The sequence below is a fragment of the Galeopterus variegatus genome, unplaced genomic scaffold, assembly GCF_000696425.1.
Source record: "Galeopterus variegatus unplaced genomic scaffold, G_variegatus-3.0.2 Scaffold666, whole genome shotgun sequence".
Lineage (NCBI taxonomy): Eukaryota > Metazoa > Chordata > Mammalia > Dermoptera > Cynocephalidae > Galeopterus > Galeopterus variegatus.
In genome coordinates, this window is record NW_007726777.1 from 113,320 (window position 1) to 118,423 (window position 5,104).

The 5,104-nt window shown below is 38.2% G+C and overlaps 1 protein-coding gene across 1 annotated transcript in view; it reads right to left on the reverse strand.

Moving 5' to 3' along the window:
• SMIM19 (small integral membrane protein 19) overlaps positions 1 to 1,709 on the reverse strand; it is a 13,375-nt gene extending 11,666 nt beyond the window's left edge. The window contains exons 1-2 of the mRNA XM_008571211.1: positions 1,575 to 1,709; positions 8 to 30 (exon numbers count right to left, since the gene is read on the reverse strand). Coding sequence (XP_008569433.1) covers positions 8 to 30; positions 1,575 to 1,708 — 157 coding nt within the window. The 5' untranslated portion in view covers position 1,709. The remainder of the gene's footprint in view (positions 1 to 7; positions 31 to 1,574) is intronic.
• Between the last annotated feature and the right edge of the window lie 3,395 nt (positions 1,710 to 5,104).

Sequence of the window (5,104 nt, forward strand, 5' to 3'; positions counted from 1 at the left end):
CTGAATATCCTCATAATTTTCCTTTTATTCCTAAAACAAAATCAATGCAGAAGAGAGATCTGCATTAATCTCTACAGGATTGTAATATTCTTATGATCCTAGTAATCAGAAGCTACATTAGAAGGACCTAAATGATAAGCCCATTCTATTTTCTACTCTCTGAGATGCTTCCTTGGCTCAAATATTCTTCCTTTCACTAAAAAGTATGAGGCTGTACATGTACAACCACAGGGCTGTAAGAGAGAAAAGAAATCAGCTGAGCACATCCATTTAATACAACAAAGGGAAGCACCTCCATTGTGATTCCCCCAACCCCCACCCTCCCCAAACCCAAATATTGTAAGGAAAAATGCACATACAAGAAAACATCTGATTTTTCCTCCCTCTCATGTCATCCAAATAAACTAAATTACTGGGTTAGAGAATAAACTGAATATGAACAGACTTTAATTTTGGAAAATGAATAAACATATTTCTTAAATATAATGGCATGGCCTTAGTGGGGACATCTTTTTAAAATTAAGAACAGTGTCGCTCTGCTTTTAAAAGGAAAGTGGAGAGGAGGCAGCAGCTATTTTTAGAGCAAAGCTGGTACCTGCAAGTGGAGAGTGATGACATGTGGAGCCTTCTCTCACCCGCCCCACCCCCGGGAGTCCTGGCGGCCAGCAGCCCAACTGCTCTGGGAGCGTCAGGGGCTGGGAAGGGGAGCACACACTCTGAGAGCAAATGCGGGCTCTGAACACCCCTCCAGGCCAAACATAAATTACTTCTGTACTAGTTACTTTGGACTACTGAGTGCCTTTTTTCACCTTGGTAGAGGACACCTTGAAGTATGTGGTATCAGGAGAAGCGACTCAATCCACGTAGGACTAACTAGTACAGCTTCTCCTCTTCACAGCACACCCCTGCATTTTTTTTTTCGTTTACTGCACTTAGGGAAAAGGAGCCAGGAAGTGTGGAAGGAGCAGTTAAATTAAGCTACAAAATCCAGAATTAGGCAGGAAATATTTGCTGAGAATCTACAGTATGTGGCACATGGTGGACATAAAAGTAAAAGACAAGGTCCTTGTTCTCAAAGGAATGAAGTTTTTGTGGGATAGATAGATAAGTAATCAGATAAAACTAATATAGTTTAATAAGGGCTATGATATAGTCATGTACAAGAATCAAGGAAAAGGTTAAAATGGGTGAAGAGGGATTTCCTGAATACACAGGAATTAGTGTTTCTACATTTCAGGGACTTGGGCCAAAAACGTGCTCATCAAAAGGTGACAATGAACCCAGGCAGAATGATAAAGCTGGATTATATCAGAAATGACAGAATTGGAAGTTTAGAGCCAATTGGGGTACCCAGAGCTGTACTTAAATCTTTGTCTCTTAAAGCAATGGGATTTTCAAAGCCAAATCTCATTCACCAGAGACTGAGACCAGAGTAGACAGTGCCTTTCAGAGCAGGAACAAAAATTCTGATGAAATTATTTTTATGCATTCAGGTCAGATTTAAAAAAAAACCAAACCTGCAAAACTCTTAAATGCCCAGTTTCTTACCTACTCGGAGACAGAAAAAAATTTACCTCTTGGCATACATGAAGAGACCGAAGCTTACAAGAATCACTATCAAGTAGACATTGGTGGCTTCATTCCAGGCTTCATGAACAGTGTAATCAATAGAACCATCATCACCCATCACTCCATAAGCTCCAGCCATGGGGCTGTAAGAGAGAAAAAAAAGTAGGGTTTCTTTTAATTAGTAATGGTATGACCATCTGGAGAAGGGTTAGCAAACATATGGCCTGCTGGCCACACCACCTGTTTTTGTATGGTCCAGGAGCCCAGAAAGGCTTTACATTTCTAAATGGGTACATTTTAAATGATTGTAAGTACCTACATAATATCCTCAATTTTGCCCCACAGCCCACAAAACCTAAAATATTTACAATCTGGCCCTTTAAGAAAAAGTTTGCCGACCCCTTGTCTAGATCATTAAGGCACATAACAATTTCCTCTTATTTTCAACTTCGAAACATTATAGCTCCTACATAAGGGTTAAAACTTGAGATAAAAAAAATAATATTACTAAAAGGACGGAGGCTGAAACGCACAGTTTCCAAATTTTAACTATCACCCAGATGGAAAGCAACAGAATAAAGCACAGAACTAAACAACTGGCTGTGTTAATAACAGAAGAGTGTTGCCCTCGAGACAGCAGCCTAGGAAAGATGTGACGGCCATAGCAATGCTAGTCCAATGCCTCCCAACACCACTGGAAGACATTTCCAGCTTTATCCAGTTCTGGCCTGCTGGCCAAATTTGATTGAAAGAAGCTAGGGGATAAAAGTTACTTTTTGCTATTTACACAGCTGTGACCTGTATTCAAGGAAATGCATTCTCTGGACATTCCCACAGAAAGTAATAGTGGTAACAGCAAGCATATCCAACAGCAAGTAAAAGAGTACAGGCTGCTTACCTGTGTTTGAGAAGTTAATTGAATTTTTTCCTTAAACAGCAAGTTCCTCCCTTGTATTGGGTCTAAGTAAAATGACTTAATATGTGAAGGAAATCCATGTGTTGTTTTAGACACTCTTTAAAAAGAGAAACTAAACAAGTGATTTGTGGTAAGTGTACTGTAGTTTCTAAGAACAGGCAGTCATTTTCTGATACCAAGAAAAAGAGTATCTGGAATGTCCGAATTGTTTTACAATTTTTTCTAGACTGCCTACAACAATGAAAGCATTGAAACTAAACAAGTGATTTGTGGTAAGTGTACTGTAGTTTCTAAGAACAGGCAGTCATTTTCTGATACCAAGAAAAAGACTATCTGGAATGTCCGAATTGTTTTACAATTTTTTCTAGACTGCCTACAACAATGAAAGCATTACTGAAATTCTTCCACTAAAACATCTTGCAGTCCTTTCTGTAAGCCTCCAAAATGTTCATTATTGTAGATTTGGCTCAGTAAGTTAATAAGTATGTATTGAGGGCAGAGCCTGTTTTCTTTCTTCTAGCTCGCCTCTGTGTAAAATAAACGAAATTTCAGGAGAGGTCTGCTCCTAAGCCAGGTGGCACGTTTTCTCCTTTCTGACATCTGAAGGCCTTGTCAGATGTTTAGAGACACAATGTATTCATTTAGGATAAAGTGAGTATCATGAACAGCCATCTAACTCTTGATATTGAGGGCCAGAGTAATTTCTCTAAAACACCAATTGGTGTCTGATCAATATAAAAATTAGTCTCATGAAAATTAGCCAGGGAACAATAAAAATAGAACTTACTTTAAATTATAAAAATTTATAGATGCAAGATCTAAATATTATTTAAACATCAAACTATATCCAATTCTACCCAATTCCTAGATATTAAAAACTGGAGGCACAGGGGTATTTGGCATATTCACAGTTTTAATTCTTATCCCTCAAAATTGAACTCCAGAGTTTCTCTGAATGTTAACATTATGACTTATAGTAAGAAATCAGCCCACTTTAGGGACAGAGACATTTAGAAGACTTAGAAAACCAGACACTATAACCGTCTTAATGACTTATGGAATCTCAAACTTTGTTGGTGCCAAAATGTAAAATAATAACAATGACCGTGTTTGACAAAAAAAGGATGACTGCAAACCTATGACAAGATGCTGCAGAAGGCCCGGACAATTATACAGCATGGATAGTAGCTTTCAGGGCTGGGAGATATTAACACACTGGGGAAGAAACAGGGAACAATGGAATAATGGCCACTAAAACATTTCCCAGGTGCTGGGCTTATTGGAGAAATTGCAAAAGTGTTTCTTAATGTGTTTTCTAATGCCTGAGTGGAACTGAACCAGGCTAATTCCTTCCTTCAATTTTTCACAAAATTCTTTCCATGTGCCACTCAGTAAATGATGTATTCTTACGCAGAACTTGACTTCCTTCTGCTACAAATATGCCAGTCTTAATTTAGAAAAGGATTTTTAATTACTGCTGACCCAGAATGGTAAAATTTTAACGTGAATTATACAACATATATTATACAACACCATTGGCATGCAGTGACGCTACTATTCCATGGCTCCAGGGACATGCACTTGAGTTATTTTTAGTAGTGTAGTTGTGAAAGAGTTGCACTGAGGGTAGGCCTTTCCTGCCCAGTCCTCCATCACAACCAATGACATGGCTTTGTAAGACTGCCAGGAATAAGGAATGGTCTAGTTCAGAGTCATAGCACAGGCCAAAGACCAACTTGTAGCCTGAACTATGACCACGCCCTCCCAACGTGCCAGTCTAAGGGTACACACATTCACCTGTTGAGTGCTTACTGAATACCACCACAGTCTTCCTCTTGAGACTAAAGCAAAATGCCCAGCAGTATTACAATGGTTTATTCCCAGCAAGTTAATGTTTCAGCAAGATTACCGATATAGCTAGTCATGTATTTGGAGTTTCACTGAATGATCTTTTGAGTAAAATGACCTTTTTAATATTTTTCCTATAATGTAATGCTTAAACTATTTCACGTAAGGAGATGCTAGGATGAACTGAATTAAGTCTCAAGTAAACACAGGTAACCTGAGATAAAGTTGCCAAAATGTGACAACTAGGGCTTGGTTTCAGATTGATAAACTTTTAGGTTGAGAACGAGACCTTTTCTAGGGACCACATGACTATCATAATTAGTGTCCTGATTTTGGGCTCCTGACACCACGTCTGGGTGGTTCTAAGACTGAGCATCTCTTGTCATCACGCCTTGAATGGTATCATTTTTGTCTCTCACTTAGAACCTTGTTATTTGCTAATACAAATTCAGATTAGAATCACTTACACAGTTCCCTCCTTTCTGACATCTGAAGGCCTTGTCAGATGTTTAGAGACACAATGTATTCATTTAGGATAAAGTGAGTATCATGAACAGCCATCTAACTCTTGATATTGAGGGCCAGAGTAATTTCTCTAAAACACCAATTGGTGTCTGATCAATATAAAAATTAGTCTCATGAAAATTAGCCAGGGAACAATAAAAATAGAACTTACTTTAAATTATAAAAATTTATAGATGCAAGATCTAAATATTATTTAAACATCAAACTATATCCAATTCTACCCAATTCCTAGATATTAAAAACTGG